This window comes from Cervus elaphus, chromosome 2 (genome assembly GCF_910594005.1).
Source record: "Cervus elaphus chromosome 2, mCerEla1.1, whole genome shotgun sequence".
NCBI classification, from domain to species: domain Eukaryota; kingdom Metazoa; phylum Chordata; class Mammalia; order Artiodactyla; family Cervidae; genus Cervus; species Cervus elaphus.
The window spans coordinates 7,638,745-7,655,846 of record NC_057816.1 but is presented as its reverse complement, the minus strand read 5'-3'; the positions used below and the strand labels follow the sequence as shown (position 1 = coordinate 7,655,846).

Below are 17,102 nucleotides of genomic sequence, written 5' to 3'. Positions count from 1 at the left end.
CCAAGACTATCTACTATTTTGGCTCTTTGTAGAAAAAGTTTGCTGACCCCTGATCTAGAAAACAGGGAGAAGAGTCCTCAAGGAAACAGAAAAGAATGGCAGTAAAGCCGACTGAGTCAGGTTATCGGGTGAAGAGGAACCAAAGCGGGTGTCCCCACTTGGGTCGGGTGGTTCAAAGCTAAAAGGTGTTGCGATTAGAGAGCGGGAGCCCGGGAAGGCGTGGCTCCACGCCTGCCCCGCCTCTCCTGCAAAGCGATTGGTTGCGAAAGGGAACTATAAAGTGGTGCATCATGGGAGTGGTCCGACTACAGCGGTGCACTGTGGTTGGGCTTTAGCGGGACACGAGCTTGAGGAACTGTTGGCGACGCTGAACTACAACGCAGAGGATCTCGGGAGGCCTGCAAGGAGGTCTGTGGGAGGCGGCAGGACTCGGTGAGGACGGCGGCGGCCAGACGGGAGGGGGGAAGGCTCAGACGAGGGCTGGGAGGCGGGCCGGACGGGGTTGCCCCGCCTTCGCCAGCCTTGAAGTGCTCTCCTGCAGAATGGGGCGAGGGGCCGCCGCTGTCCACTGGATGCTGAGCGCCCGTCCTTTCCCCCCCAGCCCACCTATGCCCGGCTACGAGCTTCCCGTGGGCACGTGCCTGGACATGTGTCCGGCTGCCGAGCGCGCCCAGCGCGAAGAGGAGCGCCGTCTGCACCGATTCGAGGTGGCGCCGGGAAGCCACGGGGACCGGCCCCGAGCCGACCCGCAGCGCGCGGTGAAGGAGTACAGCCGGCCGGCCGCCGGGAAGATCCGGCCCCCGCCGAGTCAGCTGCGTCCGCCGTCCGTGCTGCTGGCCACCGTGCGCTACCTGGCCAGCGAGGTGGCCGAGCGCACCGACGCGTCCTGCGCGGAGGTGGCCAGCTTCGTGGCGGACCGGTTGCGCGCTGTGCGGCTGGACTTGGCCCTGCAAAGCGCGAGTGACGTCGAGACGGCGTTGGTGCTGGAAGCGGCTCTGGCCGTGCTGCTGGCCGTGGTGGCGCGGTTCGGACCCAACGCGACGCACGGGCCAGTGGACCCAATGTTGCTGCAAGCCCAGGTCCAGGAGAGCTTCGGTTCTCTGCGCCGCTGCTACGCGCTGGGCGCCGGTCCCCACCCCCGCCAAGCCACCTTCCAGGGCCTCTTTCTGCTGTATAACCTGGGTGAGTCAGGGTCCCCGCGGCAGAGCAGAGGCCGGGACAGTGGAGGCCGAGAAAGGAAGGAGAAGCTTTCAAACCTCACTAGTAGCTCCCTCTCCATCCTAAATGTCTCCTAAATGTGTGTCTTAGCCATTGCACAAGATTCACTGAGCCCCTACATGAACCTTCTGACTCGTCCCTTCCCTTCTCTGGGTCTCTGCTTTCTCATTATGAAAGTGGAGGGGATAGCATTGGAATGGGACAGTTGAACCTAGATAGTGATTTTCAAGCTTTTTCTTTTAAACCTCCATTTCAGTCAGTATTGCAAAACAGCCAAGAACACATGTGCCAACAAATATATCTGAGATAGAAGGTTCAAGGCTAGATTTTTTCCTATGGATGGATGATGCTTTTTAATTAATTCTACTTAATTTAATGAAATGCTGTTGACTTAATGACCCACTAATGGGTCGGTCAGTTCTAAAGGAGATCAACTGAATATTCACCGAAAGGACTGATGCTGACGCTGAAGCTGAAGCTCCAATATTTTGGCCACCTGATGTGAAGAGCCAACTCATTGGAAAAGACCCTGATGCTGGGAAGGACTGAAGGCAGAAGGAGAAGGGGGCAGTAGAGGATGAGATGGTTAGATAGCATCACAGACTCAATGGACATGAATTTGAGCAAACTCTGGGAGATAGTGGAGGACAGAGGAGCCTGGTGTGCTGTAGTCCTCCGGGTCACAAAGAGTCAGACACAACTTAGTGACTGAACAGCAAATGGGTCAGAAGCTTCAGTTTACCCAGGGTCCCAGTGTTGTCATTCTCCTCCAAAGGGGAGAAGCAGAATTTGAAAAAGAAACTGCCTCACCAGGTAGACAGCAGAAGGTGTGGCAGAGCCAACTCCCAAACCTTGGGGCAGCTAGGGCCGTGGAGAAAGGGCTGGGCTTCAAGTCAGAAAACTTGGATTTGATTGGGTCACCTTCTTAAATATATATGAGCTCTAAGACAGTCAGGCAAGTCATTAAATGATCACAGCCTCTTTCCTTCATCTATAAACACTGCCTCACTTTATTATGAGGACCCAGGCTGTTTGATGGGATTCTGGAATCACTGGCAACAAATTCTGATAATGATCAAGAAGGGGCTAAGGGGTAGGGAGGGTGGGCTTGGCTTGGGATGGGGCGTGGCCATAGCAGGAGCAGGTGGGGGAGGAGTGAGTAGGGGGGGGGTCAGAGAAGGTGGCTGAAGATTCATGAAGGTGGGAGGGGGATGGGGGAAACCTAAGGGGATGGACTTCCCAGGTGGCACCAGTGGTAAAGAACCCGCCTGCCAAAGCAAGAGATGTAAGAGACAGGGGTTCAATTCCTGGGTTGAAAAGATCCCCTGCAGGAGAGCATGGCAACCCACTCCAGTATTCTTGCCTGGAGAGTCCCATGGACAGAGGAGCCTGGCAGGCTACAGTCCATGGGGCTGCCAAGAGTCAGACACCACTGAAAGGGGATGGCACGGAAGGTGGGCCTGCTCCCTTACTCAACATCCTCATGCGGGCTTCTCACCCTTCCAGGCTCGGTAGAGGCCCTTCACGAGGTTCTGCAGCTGCCTGCAGCCCTGCGTTCCTGCCCGGCCCTGCGCGCGGCCCTGGCAGTTGACTCCGCCTTCCGGGAAGGCAATGCCGCCCGCCTCTTCCGCCTGCTCCGGACGCTGCCCTACCTTCAGAGCTGCGCTGTGCAGTGCCATGTGGGCCGTGCCCGCCGGGGAGCCCTGGCCCGCCTTGCTCGTGCCCTCAGCACCTCCAAGGGCCAGACCTTGCCGCTGGGCTTCGTGATCCACCTGCTGGCCCTGGATGGGCCCAAGGAGGCACGGGACCTGTGCCAGGCCCACGGACTACCCTTAGATGGACAGGAGAGAGTGGTGTTCCTGAGGGGTCGTTACACTGAGGAGGGGCTGCCACCTGCCGGGACCTGCCAGGTACTGGTGGGGAACAAACTTGGAGGGCGCACTCTGGAAGACGTGGTCATGGCAGAGGAGGAAGATGAGGCTGTGGACAGACCCACGACCGAGATGTGAAGAGGACTGTGTGGTCTCCCAGAGCCCCAAGACTGGGGCTGAAGCACTCAGGTTTCCTTTTTCATGATTCCCACACGATACAAGGAACAACAGCTTGGCTTGATTTATTTGTGGAGAGCAGGGAGGAGTTGAGATGTGCTGGGGGCGTAGGGGAAGAGGAACCCAAACTGGACCATGCCCTGTCCACCCTGGGCCTTAGTTTCCTTGCTGATCACTGGGGGGTGGCTCTGGTGGTCTCTGAGTTGACATCTAAGGTTGGCATTATGTGTCCCATCTTCACCCATCTGCTACCAAGAGCAGCTGGTGGTTTTGCCATTCCCCTCATCCCTGTCTCCTGTTCACCCTCTGCCAACCAAGATCCAGCAAGAGGGTAATTTTCATCTGGGGCTTGTCACTCCCTTCAAGTGTCCACACTGGTGAGACCCCTCAGAAGTTTGAGAGGGTCCTGTGGTCGTGCCCTTTGCTAGCATGAAGGGAGATGGGGACACACTCAAAGAAAACTGGAGGGGGAGAGGGTAGGATAGAGTGGGGGTGGGAGCTGAAGAATGAGGGTGGGGTCAGAGGTCAGCCACGGGCCTCAGGGTGGCTGCTGCGCCCTCCAGGGCTGCCACCACGATGCTGAGCTGTCTCTGCACCTCAGCCCAGGCTGCAGGTTCATGGCCTGTGTTCTCGGCCTGGGAATAGGCATTCGACAGGCCGGGGAATGTGGCCACAGAGCCGGTGCGGGGTGCCCAGAGCACATGGCTGAAGGGAGAAATGGGGGAGGGTCAAGGTCATGCAGGGGCCAAGAATGAGCAGAGCTTCAGCCTGCAACAGCTCCTGTATACAGCTAGGGACAAAAGCACCTCTCTTCTGGTAGTGGGAGGAGATGTAGGCTCTAGTCCCAGGGTGACCTTAACTGATTTGCTTCCCCCACTCTTTGAGCCTGGCTCCCCAGCCATCTCAAGGTACTGGGTTGTGCTCTAAAGGCCAGCAAAAGTGACATTCTGCTCCTTCGGGTGGGTACCCACTGCCCAGCCTCATTTCACCACACCTCCCAAGAGCTTTGGACAGGCTCACTTGTAGTAGCGTTCTTCCGGGAAGGCTTGTGAGTTCAGGAAAGTCCGTTCCAAGAGCATCAGCTGGTCATTGATCATCCGCACCTGTAGGGGACTGAGGGTGACAGGACCCTCTGGTCACCCTACAGCCAGTAGCCCAGCTGCCAGCCTGCATCCTGCCCTGGATGCTGCCCTCCCAGACACCTGCTTGCAACCCTTGCTTACTCGGGGGTGCCCTCCCGCAGTGTTGCTATGCGTTGGTTGAATGACGTGGCTGCCCCCTCAAACTTCTCCACTGCGGTCACCAAGGGTCCTGTGGGGGAACAGCCAGCATCTTAGCCCTGGGGGTGCAAGGCTCCCCATGCCTTGATATCGGGGTCTCCGTACCGAAGCTGATGTTATGCCGCTCCAATAGGTCCCGGAGGTTCTCGGCAGCCTGCAGGAAGCTGCGGAGGGTCTCACTGTAGTCACTGACGTTAAGAGGCAGGAAGAGGCTGTCACTGAGCCGGAGAAGCACGCTTCCTGCGGTCCGGGCCACGGCCTGATGGCTGCTGAAACCTGTCAGGGAGGGCGATGAGGCCAAGCTCAGCCTTCAGCCCCGCCTCCTCCCGCCGCAGGAGACCCCTTGCCCCCTTCCTCACCAGGGTCCAAAAACTTGTCCACGTAATCAAAGGTGTCAAAGGCTGTGTGGTAGGTGGGGTAGATCCGGGCTGAGGTCTTGCTCTGAGGAAACAAGACCCACGGGTGACAAGCTTGGGATGAGAAGTGGAAGGAGGAGTTCAATGTAGAGCCATTATCTCAAGTCAGTTGTCACCACACCTGTGAGGCAGGTTCTAGAGTTCCCACTTTACAGAGGAGGAAATGGGCTCAGAGAGGTTAAGTAGCCTTCCTGACATCACACAACTAATAAGTGGCAGAACTGGGTCAGGTGCCAGTTTCCCGTTTCACATGAAGGAGAACGTGAGGCTTTGCAGTCAGACAGGAGGATTCAAATCCCAGCTCCACCACTCAGGAGCGGAGTGGCCATGGAGGGGAGAAAGGATATTTTGGAGCATCAAACAGGGAGACAGGCTGGCACTCTGCAGCCCTTACCTCATTTTACCTTCAAATCACCTGTTTTATACTGTTCTTTATTTTTTTTTTTTTCCTTAATAAATTCTGAGTGAATCTTGCCACAGTACATGGGCTTTATTTTTTTTTTTTAATTTATTTATTTATTTTTTCAGTGGGTTTTGTCATACATTGACATGAAATATACTGTTCTTTAATCTATTCTGAGACAAACGTTTTTTCACATTTTAAGATCTCTGAAATTAGGATGCTTCTTACAGTCAACGTCACCCTGCAATCAACTGACCGTGTATTTCCCCTCCCCTGAATAATGCATATCACAACAGTGCATCTTATACTCAGTGGTGTCTTAAATTTGATAAAATAACATAGATGAGGATGAACATGCTCAAGAGAGGTAAAGAAACTTGGTTGAGGTAGCACAACTACTGAGTGATGGATTCAGTTCGCACAGGAGCAGCCCGAGGGAGAGGAGGGGGCTAGTGGAGCAAAGTCCCCGGCTGGGGACTAAGGGGTGCCTGCTTACCCGGTCATAGGTGTAGGCGATGTCCATGGAGGAGATGCCCAGGAAGTGAATGAAGGGGGCATAGTCGCTGCCAGCGCCCAGAGTCCCCACACTATGGGAAGGAATATGGTTAGGCTGCAGGGCGCTGAGCCTGGGGTCCAGGGGTCCCCATCCCGGCTCTGGGCTCACCTGGGGACCAGGCCGTACACGGAGCTGCTACGGTTGTAATATCGGATCCAATTGCCATAGATGCTGAGACCGCTGGAGCCCGGTGCGGAGATCTGAGTGGAGGGGAATCTAGTCTGCGGCTGGCCCCTCCCCAGGTCCGACAACCAGGCAGGTCCTCCGCGCCACCCACCAGGGTTTCCAGCCCTTGCACAATCCTGCAGGTCCTACAAGGCCCTCCCCGCAGCCTCAGCCCCTCTCCAAAGTATCAGCTCCGCCTACCCCCTGTAGCCCGCGCCCCGACACGCCTCCTCCCGCCCCGCTCCCAGCCCCTCCCCTTTCCACCTGTTTGGCTGCGGAGAAGACGACGCTTTGGACCGGGGGCGTGCCCTGCACCCTCAGGGTGGCATTGGCTGTGAGAAGATACAAGGAAGACTCTACTCGGGCCCCACCCTTTTGGGTCCCCGCTCCCCGAGTCAGCCCCGCAGCCCCTCGTACCAAACACCGAGATGTCCACGTTGATGTAGGCCACGGCACGCTCCTGCAGCTTGCTGAAGAACTCCTGCAGGTGGACGCGACCGCGTCAGCCCCGCGCGGCCCGCCCCGGGAATCCCCTGGAGCGCCCGGCTGCGGGGCTCACTCACCTCCGTGAATTCTGTGGAGCCGATGAGCCCAAACTCCTCTGCCCCCCAGCTCGCAAACACGATTGATCTGCGGGGACGCCAGGTGCCTGGGGAGGGGGATAAAGTGCTGGAGGGCAAGATCCCCCAGATCTCGGGGTGGCTTAGGGGGAAGGTTGGGCATGTGGAGGGGAGGGAGGGCTGGAACCCACAGGGCAGCTGGCGATTGGAGGTAGGTCTTGGCACCTCCCGGGCCAAACCTTCGTTGAGGCTCCGCCCTCTTTTTACCAGGGCCTCTCCTCTGCTGTGACACTCCCAACTTTGCCCCCGCACACACACACCAATCTCCAGTGGGGCGGTCCGTTCTGCCAGAATGCCCTGCCCCTCTCTTCTCTCTGGATGTGATGATTGGAGATCCCCTAACTCTCTTCCTGGCATCTTCTGCAAAACTGGCCCCTACTCCTATTCATTTAGTGATGAAACACTCACATTGTCCTTAGAGCATTATCCATATTGAGCCAGTCCTTACAAGGTCTTGAGAGACAGACTCTCATTGTCTCCGTTGATGAAATGGAGCCACAGAGAGGTTTAATGACTTGCCCAGGGTTACACAGCTGGTAGGCAGCAGAGCCAGAGTTCAAATTCAGGGTCTGGCTCCAGAGTCCAGGGGCTTAACCAACGCCCCACATCGCTCTCATAGCCTCCTGCAAGCTGGCTCCCATCTCCAGTCTCATGCCCTCACTGCTCTTGCCACAGTCCTCAGTCACCTCCTGGAAGCCTGGAAGCCTTCTTGCTTGCCCCTCACCTCCTTCAGACTCCCCTCACCCTCCATGGCACTGTGTGCTCTGGGCTGTACTCCCATCTCTGGCTGCAACTCAGTCCCCTTTGATCATTTCTCATCTTTTTGTTTTAAATCAAAAAAATTTTAAGTATAAAATGATTACATGCTTGCAATGGAAAGTTCCCACACCTTTTTCTGCCCAAAATGCATAAGCTGAATCTAATCTGACAAACCGAAATTGAGGGACAGTCAACAAACTGAATATCAGGATCAGGAAAGAAAGAACAGCTAAGCAACGATTACAGATGACCCATGCAATTACTACATGTGCAACCTGTGCTCCTGGATTGACTCTTGGACCAGAACATTCTGCTCTAAATGTTATCGGAGGGACTTCCCTGGTGGTCCAGTGGTTAAGAATCCATCTTCCAGGGGACACAAGTTCGATCTCTGGCCAGGGAACTAAGATCTCACATGCCTCGCTGTAACTAAGCCCTGTGCTGCACAAGAGAAGCCTGCACGCTGCAACCAGAGAAAGCCCTTGAGGGGCAGTGAAGACCCAGAGCAGCCAAAATATAAACAAATAATTTTTGAAACTTATTGGGACAATTGGAAAATTTTTTAATTTTCTGATTCTGATCATTGTAGTGTGGTTATGAAAGAAAATGTCCCTATTTTTAGGAAATACACAGCTCTGCCACCTGGTCCAGCCACTCTTTTCCACCTGGATCCCCATGCCCACCTGGAACTGCCACCTCCCTGAGCTTTGGCTTCCGCCTGGAAAGCCCAGTAGATATTTTCCCTAATAGGACGTTTCACAGTTGTCATTACAGCCAGAATTCTGGGGTTCTCTGGGGGACATCCAGTGCCTAGAGCTGGACTGGCACATAGTAGGCCTGGCTGAAGTGTTTGTGGAGTTAACGACTGTCCCCCTGCCTCAACCAAGCTGAGACTCCTTGAGGGCAGAGCCTGGGCACGGGCTTGCTCGCGACCACACCTGATTTCACTTCACTAGAGGGGTGCAGAAGACCCTCAGAAGGTATTGCAAGAGTTCCCTGCACCACACTGGGCTGCTTGAGCGAGGCCAGGGCTAGTGTCATGCATGTCTGCCCCCAGGGTCCTTAGGCTTGGCACAAGTGGGCACAGGCGAATGCGGGAGTGGAGGGGGTGTCAGCGCCCAAAATTCAGGGAGGACTGGCTTTAGGTGCCCTCTTGGGGAGCGAGCCCCTGGACCGGGGCAGGGCGGCCCGCTCACCCTTCTTCAGCAGAGTCCCCAGGACGCGGGAGAGCTCCAGGAGGACGGCAGTACCAGTGCTGGGGTCTACGGCTCCGTGAACCCAGCTGTCCCGGTGGTTTCCATATAGCACGTAGCGATCTGGCAGGAGGAGCAGAGTCAGAAACCTCAGAGGAGCGACGGTGGGCGGGGCAGCCAGGCGGGGCCGAGGGGGCGTGGTCAGCGGCGCCCACGGTTGGGCGGGGTCCTGGGGGCAAGGGGAGCCGTGAGGAGGCGCTCACCTGGCTCCACAGCCCCGCGGATGATCCCCAGGACATTGGAGGAGTTCCGCAGCTCCAGGCGGTTGTGGACACTCACGTTCACCTGGCTGGAGGGGGACAGGAGTCTTGGCACCACCCACTGCCCCCTCCAAAATGCAGGAAAACCTGAGGCCCAGAGTCAGAAAGGAACCTGGCAAAGTCACCTGCTTGGAAATACCAGGAGAGACAGCGAGGCTAGAGCCCAGCTTTTCTGATTCCAATTCTCCTTCGTACTCACTCGGTTACTGGATACTCAGTGTATGTCAGCATCGTACCAGCTCTGGGCAATGGCTGAGACAGACATGGACCCCACCCTCGTGGGATCTCCCACTCCTGGAGCATCCAGACACCAAGGAAGTGAGCAACTGCAGGCAGTGGAGGAGCTTGGGGGGAACACTGACAAGGTGCCTGGTGGTAGGTGGGCTGTTAGGGCAAGCCAGGAATGGCAAAGCCTGGGGAAGAGTGTTCCATCAGTCGGAACAGCAAGTCCAGAGGCCCTGATTTGGGAAGGAGCTTGGTGTGTTCAAGAGAGGGGGTGGCTGGAGAACGGAGGTCCAATGTGAGGTCGGAGGACTCCACAGAGACTTGTGGGGCACACAACTGATTCACAGGCTCCCCAGGACAAGACAGGTATTTTGGAATCAAGGAGGGGTTGGGAGAGAGGAGAAAGGGAAAGGCCAGGCCTCGAAGTGAGCAAAGAGGAAACCCAGGGTCAGGGAAGCATAACCGACTTCCCTGGTGGTCCAGTGGTCAAGAATCCTCTTTGCAATGCAAGGGAGACGGATTTGATCCCTGGTCCAGGAAGATGCCATGTGCCATGGAGCCGCTGAATCTGTGAGCCACAACTACTGAGCCCACATCTACTAAAGCCCACATGCCTGAAAGCCTGTGCTTGGCAACAAGAGAAGCCACCACAATGAGAAGCTGGCACACCACAACTGGAGAGCAGCCCCTGACTGCCGCAGTGAGAGAAAGCCTACGTGCAGCAGTGAAGACCCAGCACGGCCAAAAATAAACAAATAAATACATAATTAAAAAAAAAAAGAAAGCATAACAAGGGAAGAGAAGGGGAGAGTTGGGGGAGGAGGGGGCTCCATCTTACCTGTCTTCTGGGAAGATACCATTCAACCGGAAGCCTGGCCCCAAATTGTAGTCACAGCCCAGTCCTCCCTGCCAGTCAGCCGGTGCTAACTTTCCTCCAAGGTTACTGGGGAGGAGGGGGAGGCCCTTCAGGGCAAATAGGGACGTGGGGGTTGAAGTCGGGGGGCCACCACCGGAGAGTGGGCAGGAAACCCCAGGGCACAAGCTCACCAGAGAAGGACTCGTGCATCCTCGAAGCCAATGGGTTGAATGGGAATTGGGGGAAATCCAGAGGCATTGTCAGAGTTTAGGCGGAAGGAGGAAGGCGTAGCTGGAAGGTAAGGAGTCAAGGGATCCCCAAAATACTCGAAGTAGGAGCCTCGCTCCACGCCTGAGGGAGGCAGGCACCAGGAGTGTGGGAAGGTCTCGTTCGGCAAGCTCTTCCCATCGTTGATGTCTTTGGGGTCCGTGTACACTAGCACTCCAGCCACCCCGTATTTGGCAGCATTCACAGCCTGCAGGAAGCCAGAGGAAGCTGTGTTTAGGGAAGGGTGGTGAAAAGGGGGCACATCTCACATTGCTCCTCTTCTTCCCTTCATCACTGTGGAAGCCAGGACAGGTCTGTCTTCCTACCAGCAAGATGACTCTTTTGCAACAAGTCATTTGTTGCAGTGCTGCTTGAGACAGCAGAAGATTGCTGAATGTAGGCAATGGCTTCTCAGCGGGGCAATTAAACTGAGGTACCCTACAGTGTATAACGGAAGGAGTAAGCACTATTCATAGTAGCCAAAAGGTAGAAACAACTCAACCGTCCATCATTGATTTACAGATAAGCAAAACCTAGTATATAGCATGCAAACGTAAATTATTCAGTCTTAAAAAGGAGTGAAGAAAAAAAAAAAAAAGGAGTGAAGTTCTGATACATCAATGAACCTCAAAACATTCTGCTAAGTGAAGTAAACCAGACACAAAAAGACAAATATTGCATGATTCCTCTTACGTGAGGTACCTGGAATAGGCCAAGAAAGTCAAATAGAGGTTACTCGGGGCTGCAGAGGGAGAATAAGGGTGTTAAAGGGTACAGAGTTTCACTTGGAACCGTGAAAGCAGTCTGGAAATGGGTCGTAGTGATGGCTGCACAACGTTGTGAATGTTCTTAATGCAATCGCAACATACATTTAAAAAACAGCTCACCGGGCTTCCCCAGTGGCTCAGTGGTAAAGAATCTGCCTGCCAAAGCAGGGGACACGGGTTCAGTCCTTGAACCAGGAAGATCCTGCATGCCTCGGAGAAACTAAGCCAGTGTGCCGCATCTGTTGAGCCTGTGCCCTAAAGCCCGGGAGCTGCGATAAGAGAAGCTACTGTAATGAGAAGCCGTGCTCGCTGCAACCAGAGAAAAGCCCTCACAACAGCGAAGGCCCATTAAAGAATGGTTAACGTGGTCAAGTTTATGTTATGTATATTTTAAGTCAATGAAAACAAAACAGTACATTAAAAAAAAGAAGATCAAGGACAGAGTTTATGCACCACTTGAGAATGATCTCCAGAATGACTTTTTGTTTGGTTGGTTGGTTTGGGGTCGGTTTTTTTGTTGTTGTTGTTGTTGTTTTTTGCCAGGCTGAGTGGCTTTTGGGATCTTAGTTTCTCGACCAGGGATGGAACTCAGGCCCCCTGCAGTGGAAGCAAGGAGTCCTAATTGCTGGACCATCAGGGAATTTCCTATAAGATATATTAAGATGAAAAGAGCACAGTTCAGAACAGTGGGTATTGTATGCTACTTTTATATTAAAAAAGAGAAAGAAATGAGAATATACCTTCATATGTTCTTCTTCCCAAGGAAACTCTGGATCACATTCCATAAACAAACAAACAAAGCTACCTCTTTGGAGGGTGGCATTATGAGGAAACTTTTTTTCATCCTATACTTTTTTAAAAAAAACTGAGTTTCATTGTCTGTATCATTTTACCACATCTGTTCCCCTTTCCTTTCTTTTTTTTTTTTTTCCCCACCAGCTCTTATCCAGGGTACTTCTTTTATGTATGTATGTATGTATTTTTACTTTTAAAATTGTGATGAGAGGGCTTCCAGTTCAAGATGGTGAAGTAGAAGGATATGCACTCATCTCCTCCCACAAGAGCACCAAAATTACAATTATCTATTTAACAACCATCAACAGGAAGACGCTGGAACCCATCAAAAAAAAGATACCCTGCTTCCAAAGACAAAGAAGATGCTGTAGTGAGAGGGTAGGAGGGGCACAATCATGACTAAATCAAAGCCCATACCCGCCGTGTGGGTGACCCACAAACTGGAGAACAATATACCAAAGAAGTTCTCCCACTGTTGTGAATGTGAAGGTTCTGAGCCCCACCTCAGGCTTCCCAGCCTGGGGATCTGACAAAGGGGCTGGAAACCCCCAGGGAATCTGACCTTGAAGGTCAGTGGGATTTGATTATAGGAGTTCCACAGGACTGGGCAAAACAGACTCCAGTCTTGGAAGGCACAAACAAAATCTTGTGGGCACCAAGACCCAGAGGAAAGGAGCAGGGACCCCACAGGAGACTGAACCAAAGCTACTTGCTAGTGTTGCAGGGTCTCCTGTGGAGGCGTGGGTCAGCAGGGGCTCACCACAGGGATGGGGGCACTGGCAGTAGCACCCCTGGAAGGCCCCCCTTCATATAAGCTGTCTTGGAGGTTGCCATTAACCCTATCATAGAGCCTATAGGCTCCAGGGCTAGGTCCTCTTAGGCAAAACAACTAACAGGGAGGGAGTGCAACCCCACCCATCAGCAGATAATTGGATTAAAGCTTTACTGAGCACAGCCCTACCCACCAGAGCAAGACTCAGTCCCTCTCATAAGGAAGCTTACACAAAACTCTTAGCCCATCAGAGGGCAGACAAAAGAAGCTAGAAGAACCACAATTGGCTAGAACAAAAACCACATCACAGAAAGTTAATCGGGATGAAAAAACAGAAAGTTACATCCCAGATGAAGGGACAAGATAAAGCTCCAGAAAAACAACTAAATTAAGTGGAGTTAGGTAACTTTTCAGGAAAAGAATTCAGAATAATGATAGTGAAGATGATCCAGGATCTTGGAAAAATAACAGAGAAGGTGCAAGAAATGTTTACTAAAGACCTAGAAGAACTAAAGAACAAAGAAACAGAGATGAATACACGAAAAAGAATCAATAGCAGAATAACTGACGCAGAAGAACAGATAAATGACCTGGAGGATAGAATGGTGGAAATCACTACCACAGAATAGAATATAGAAAAGAGAATGAAAAAAAAAAAAAGAAGACAGCCTAAGAGACCTCTGGGACAACATTAAATGCACCAACAATTGTATTATAGGGGTCCCAGAAAAAGAAGAAAGAGAGAAAAGACCTGAGAAAATATTTGAAGAAATATAGCTGAAAACTTTCCTAACATGGGAAAGGAAATAGTCAACCAAGTCTAGGAAGCACAGAGTCCCAGGCAGGATAAATCCAAGGGGGAACACACTGAAGCACATAGTAATCAAACTGACAAAAATTAAAGACAAAGATAAAATATTAAAAGCAACAAGGGAGGGACTTCTTGGTGGTTCAGGGGCTAGGACCCCTTGCTCCCAAGGCAGAGGGCCCAGGTTAGATCCACGGTCAGGAAACAAAGATCCCACATGCCACAGCTAAGAGTTTGCATACCACAACTAAAGATCCCGCATACCACAAGGAAGACTGAAGATCTCATGTGCTGCAACTAAGACCCGGGGGCAGCCAAATAAATAAATATTATGTATTTTTTAAAAAAGCAACAAGGGAAAAATGACAACATACATGGGAACTCCCATCAGGTTATCATCAGCTGATTTCTCAACAGAAACTCTACAAGCCAGAAGGGAATGGCATGATAATTTAAAGTGATGAAAGGGAAAAACCTACAGCCAAGAATACTATACCCAGCAAAACTCTCAGGCAGACTGATGGAGAAATCAAAAGCTTTCCAGACAAGCAACAGTTAAGAGAATTCAGCACCACCACACCAGCTTTACAACAAATGCTAAAGAAACTTCTCTAGGCAGGAGACACAAGAGACTAGAAAAGATCTACAGACTGGAAAAGATCTACAGAAAATAAACCCAAGACAATTAAGAAAATCGTAATAGGATCATACGTATCAGTAATAAATGTAAATGGATTAAATGTACTAACCAAGAGACATAAACTGGCTGGGTGGCTGAATACATGTGCATGTATGCACTTCCACTTACTACATCACTCTGCTTGACACCCCAAATTGTATGTAATTATTTTATATTGTTATGTTAACATATTCTCATTATGGCTTGCAATTATAATCTTTTATTTTTGTCTAGCTATCGATTGTGAAAACTGATAAATATGTTTTACTATTGTAGAAAAAACTGTGATGAATACACATAACATAAAATTTAGTATCTAAGTATATAGTTCAGGGACTAGATCCCACATGCCACAACTGAGTTCACATTCTGCAGCTAAAAAGTATCGAGTGCCACAACTAAGACCCAAGACAGCCAAATAAATAAATACCGGAAAAAAAAAAAAAGGAGTACAGTTCAGTGGCATTAAGCACATTCCTATTATTGTGCTACCATCACCTCCATTTATCTCCAGAACTCTCTTCATTTTGCAAATTTGAAGTTCTTAACCCACTAAACACTAATTCCCTAGTCCCATCTCTTGTTCTATACCTTTTTAAATTTAAAATAAGTAAGTAAATAAACATTTAAAAACCATAGACAGGGCTTCCTTAGTAGTCCAGTGGTTAAGAATCTGCCTTGCAATGCAGGGGACACAGGTTCAAACCCTGGTCTGGAAGATTCCACGTGCAGGAGGGCAAGTAAGCCCTCGAGCCACGACTGTGGAGCCTGTGCTTCAAAACCACTGAGGCTTGAGTGCCCTGGGGCTGGTGCTAGACAACAGGAGAAGCCACATGCACCGCAATGAAGAATAGCCTCCCACCCTGCTGCCGCAATTAGAGAAGGCCCGCATCAAGCAACCATGACCCAGTGCAGCTAAAAATAAAATAAATAAATAAAATAACAATAAATAGCAATAGGCATGGAATCCTCCATCAAAATTCTGTATGGAAAAGAAGCAAATTGGTGGGTGGGAGGGGACAACAGGAGGGATTTAAGTCAGATATTCAGGAGAACAACTTCACAGGAGGACTTAGACTTCCAGAATATGAAAGCTGAAAATTTTGCCCAATTCCTTTATTTCCCAGGGCTCAGGGATGTTGGGGGAGGCACCCATGGTTACATAGCACATAAGTATTCTTTGGGCCTACCCATGGACTAGAACCTGGGTGGGTGGAGGCCCATAGCAGCCATCGTGGGTGGAAGGAGGAATCACCCCCTTCTTCTGCCCCAAGCCCAGGACTTGGTGCCCCACTCAGCACTGCTCATCCCCTTCCCCTCACTCCTCCTGTCCATTGCCGGCCCCTCTCCCTACCCAGCCCCTTGCACTGGGGGCTGCTGCTTACCTTAGCCCCGCGCCCTACACCCCCATATCGGGTCAAGACGATGCTGTCTTGGAGTTTGACTGCCTCTTTCTGTAGTTCCTTGAAGTCTTGTTCCGAGCCCTGGTTGGCGTAGACGAGGGGGCCCTATTCCCAAGAGAAGGTGACTTAGAGCCAGGCCCAGGAAAGAGAGGGAAAGGCTGAATGGCAGGATGAAGGATTTAGATCCCGTCCCCCGACCTCACCCAGAGCTTCTCAGCTCCCCAAAACCAAGTCACACCTGGTTTTCTCTGCGCTCTGTGTCCAGGTACTCTGTAACAGGCCAGGCCTGGAGCAGGGCCCGTTAGTGTTTGTTGAATGACTAAGTGATGGGCAAAAGCAGTAGTAATGCAGTGTGGAAGCGAGTAAATTCTGGGTGGGGGCTGAGCCCCAGTTGAGGCACTTTGCTTCAACAGCCCGTGGGGTCAGGATGGGAGCAGCTGAACTGGGAACAAGGGGGAGTTGGGCCATGGCAGTGGGGAGGGGGTATCCCAGGCCCACCTGTGGGGTTCCGGGAGGAGCATACGCGGCATAGGGCGGCACCACATCGGGGCCCCCCTGCTCCCCGGTCACGTTCTCCTCACTCTGTCGGCAGGAGAAGAGGACAGCCCCAGTGGAGTTCACTGTCGAGAGAGGGCGGTGTTGGGGCGAGAACCGGCAGCTCGCCCAGCCCCCAGGCATCCCGGAGCCAGAGTGGGAACTCACCCACATCCACACGGTTGGGCTGCTCCCCGCTGGGGAAGGACAGCAGCACCTCGTACTCAGTGGTCCTGGCTGAGTCCAGGCCGGACTCCGGGTCCTGCCAGCGCTGCAGCAGCAGCTGCACCAGAGCCTCATCCCGGGGGCTGGTGGCCAGATGCGGCTCCTTGGAGAGTTCTCTGCAGGGTGGGCGGGAGAGGGGTGGGTCCAGGGTCAGGGAGAGGCCTCTGGCACACGGGAGAGGCGCAAAGGCAGGCCTCTCACCTAAGGTTCTCCCGGATCCTGTTGGCATCTAGCTGTTCCATGACGGTCTCGAGGATCTTCAGGTCCAGGTCCTGGGAGGCTGAGGCACTGGGGGCTGGCAAGTCAGCCCCCTTGGGGATGGCAAAGTGACCCACAATGATCCCCAGCCCCAAGAGGGCAGCAGCCCCCACCACCCCTCCCAGTACCTTCACCCACTGCATCCTGTGGAATCTTGGCCAGCTCGGTGGCCACCTTATAGATGGGGCCTCAGGTCCGGTTAACCATTATCTAATGTGCGGCCCTGCCCTTTGGTCACTAGCTGGCAGAGAAAGGACGGGACGTCCCAAGGAAGCTCCTTACATCCACCTCGATTTCTGCAACATTCACTTGGAAGAGACTCCCGAGGGGCAGCAGATCCACACGTGGACACTGAGGCTTGGAGATGGGCAAGGTCTCACCCACTGTCTGCCAGTAAAAGAGGCCAGGTCAGGACTAGAACTCGGAGCCCCTGTCTTCAGAGCAGGGCCGGCCCTGCCGCCCGCCATCCCGGCCTCTGGTTCCTCCGTGTCACTCGATCTCTAGCCCATCCAGCCCTGGCTCCTTGAGTAGGTTT

At 52.7% G+C, this 17,102-nt stretch overlaps 2 protein-coding genes across 4 annotated transcripts; one reads left to right on the top strand and one right to left on the bottom strand.

The window, feature by feature from the left end:
• Window positions 1–272: 272 nt before the first annotated feature.
• On the top strand, window positions 273–3,418 carry SAC3D1 (SAC3 domain containing 1). 3 transcript variants are annotated; one of them, XM_043927319.1, is made up of 3 exons: window positions 273–432; window positions 602–1,182; window positions 2,725–3,418. In XM_043927319.1, exons 2-3 carry the CDS (start codon window positions 609–611, stop codon window positions 3,225–3,227), a joined length of 1,077 nt encoding a protein of 358 aa, XP_043783254.1. In that variant the 5' UTR covers window positions 273–432; window positions 602–608; the 3' UTR covers window positions 3,228–3,418. The 3 variants fall into 3 exon arrangements, with proteins under 3 accessions (XP_043783254.1, XP_043783261.1, XP_043783243.1); XM_043927326.1 differs by having other exon boundaries at window positions 306–408; XM_043927308.1 differs by lacking the exon at window positions 273–432 and having other exon boundaries at window positions 439–1,182.
• On the bottom strand, window positions 3,308–16,728 carry NAALADL1 (N-acetylated alpha-linked acidic dipeptidase like 1). The gene is made up of 18 exons (XM_043927295.1): window positions 16,511–16,728; window positions 16,253–16,425; window positions 16,049–16,170; window positions 15,533–15,655; window positions 10,251–10,534; window positions 10,042–10,146; window positions 8,922–9,007; window positions 8,662–8,781; window positions 6,650–6,735; window positions 6,504–6,567; window positions 6,351–6,418; window positions 6,030–6,121; window positions 5,862–5,952; window positions 4,906–4,987; window positions 4,652–4,822; window positions 4,490–4,577; window positions 4,287–4,379; window positions 3,308–3,971 (listed from the first exon to the last, which is right to left on the bottom strand). The coding sequence occupies exons 1-18, from the start codon at window positions 16,708–16,710 to the stop codon at window positions 3,785–3,787; spliced, it is 2,235 nt and encodes a 744-aa protein (XP_043783230.1). The 5' UTR covers window positions 16,711–16,728; the 3' UTR covers window positions 3,308–3,784.
• Between the last annotated feature and the right edge of the window lie 374 nt (window positions 16,729–17,102).